The 2,285-nt window shown below is 28.8% G+C and overlaps 1 protein-coding gene across 1 annotated transcript; it reads right to left on the bottom strand.

The window, feature by feature from the left end:
* Positions 1-286: 286 nt before the first annotated feature.
* On the bottom strand, positions 287-2,080 carry LOC116767392 (uncharacterized). The gene is made up of 4 exons (XM_032657694.2): positions 1,971-2,080; positions 1,710-1,877; positions 1,388-1,639; positions 287-852 (listed from the first exon to the last, which is right to left on the bottom strand). Exons 1-4 carry the CDS (start codon positions 2,008-2,010, stop codon positions 623-625), a joined length of 690 nt encoding a protein of 229 aa, XP_032513585.1. The 5' UTR covers positions 2,011-2,080; the 3' UTR covers positions 287-622.
* Positions 2,081-2,285: the final 205 nt, after the last annotated feature.

The following is a 2,285-nucleotide window of genomic DNA, read 5'->3' as shown; positions in this document are numbered from 1 at the left end:
TATTAATATAATGCAATTTATTAAAAATACTATATACGCTTCTATGAAAGAAAAATTATATTACCTAAAAATAATATAAGCAATAAATTCAAATAAATAATAGGCAGACATAGCAAAATAGTTTTTGGAAGGTCTTTGGGTTAAACCCAAAAAAGAAAATAAGTACACACATTCAATAGTTCCATATAAAGTTAAAGAAAAGTTATAACGAGTTATAATGTAAAAGTTAATATAATTTAGTATTAAATAGATTAATAGTAAAGTAAGAAATAAAACAAATTACAAACTCATCTATCATATTTTTTTTGAATGTTCGATAATAAAAGAATAGTTTTTAACCATATTATTTGAATATATTAAATGTCTAGTTAGTTTTTATTCGTGACCTAAAATATTTTTTTATTTACTCACAATAAGTTACAGTTCAAAACTCCTTTAATGATTTCATTTCAGTGAGCTAAGCGATATTATAAAACCCGTTTTTATAATAGTCTTCGCGGTTGGCGAAGGAAATTTAATTAAAAGTCAAGATTGGCATTAAGATTACAAACGCTAGAACATTTATGCTTCCAAGATGAAGTTAGTATTAAGAGAATAAAATAAAATGGACTCTACAGACTATTTAATCCCGGAGTTTAAATCGGATTCGATCACCAAGTTTTTCCACGAACTCTTTAATCTCCTGGTGCACTATTCTGTTTATATTTGTTCTTCTGGTATTTTTTAAATTTGCATAAAAATGAGCTGGCTCGTCGAGTAGCTTTAGGGTTTTTAAAGATGCTACGTTAAACATAAAATTTAACGCTGATGGATTTTTATAACATTTTCCTATCAAAGGCTGAATCGTAACATCTGAAAACAATATCTATGCTAGCATAAATATATTCGCATATCTTCCTGTAAATCCGTTTTATTAATATGTTTATGTACGTTGTACATACATATATATTTGTCAATATAATAACACATACAAAACTATGGAACACAATTTCAAACAATTTGTTTGATTTGACAAAGTATTGAGTTGCAAGTGATAACAAGAAAGATAAATTTTCTTTGCCCAAATTAATTTAGAAAAATAGGCTCAAAAATTTTATACTCGTGTCAAAATTTAAGATAATGCCCTAAGTTAAAAAAATCTGTTGAGAATTCAATGCATTTTCATCACCCTTTGAAAAAATTAATCTATCAATTTGGAAAGTCTGATGAATTCGGTTATCAAGCGTTATCGCCAAATTTCATATTCATAGGCCAAATTTTGGATAGGCCAGTTTAATAGATTTCTGGATTACTCTCTCTTTGTTGAGCAATTTTTTACGTTAAAATTTTTGGACTGGATTTTCCAGTAGATTTCCCGGTGAAATGCTACTAACAAAATATTACTTACTGACACCAACGACACAAGAATAAAGGTCTATGTGGCAATGATTTATCATTGGTTTGTACACATACGACTGCATATTATGAGTCCAGATTTGTGCACAGGCTGGTTCATATATATCGAGGCAGTACGTTGGACACGTATGATTGCAAGCTTGATGTGCACCCACTATGCTGAAATCGTGAAGCCTTCGACCGCTTTCTATGTTTATTAAAATTTTCTTTATGTTGCAAAGTTCGTCTGGTATCTGTACAAGATCTTGAAAATTACAAGTATACTATTAATATCTGTTTCAGTATATTATTAATATCAGTTCAAGAAAACTTACTAGCAAGAGGGAAGCGACATTGTATTAGTGTGAGGTAACATATGTTATGATATCTCTTAATGAAACTCCTGCCGTCCCCCGCAGTTGCTACACCACATACCGGATCGTACACATTTGAACATAAAATACTATCACATGCCTCTTCCGCAGTAATAAAAATATTCAAGGCTTGAATTAAAACTTATAGATATTTAATTTATTCTCAGAACAATGTTAATGGTGCAAGGTACATATATAGTTGTTAAAATTAAAAGTACTTGCCGTGGAAAATAAATACAACTAATGTTGAATAAATACACATTGTTTTCCGAATGAAATTAATTAGGTTTGTGCCATAAAAACATTTTTATGCAGACGTTTTCTATTGTAGGAAATCTGTATAGCATTTTAATAGCTCTTTCATGTGTATTTTTAAACGCTCATTGTTTTAAAATGAGAAAGAGAACAACATTTATAATAACATATTAGAATTAAATATTCTTTTCTCTAAAATAATTACGACTTTTAGGTATAAGTGGAGTAGACTTGATATTTTTTTGGTTATGAAGAAGTCTTGAAATATCTATATTGACATAT

The sequence above is a fragment of the Danaus plexippus genome (genome assembly GCF_018135715.1).
Source record: "Danaus plexippus chromosome 3 unlocalized genomic scaffold, MEX_DaPlex mxdp_30, whole genome shotgun sequence".
NCBI lineage: Eukaryota > Metazoa > Arthropoda > Insecta > Lepidoptera > Nymphalidae > Danaus > Danaus plexippus.
Note: the sequence above shows the minus strand (reverse complement) of the source record. Positions and strands in the feature narration are given on the sequence as shown.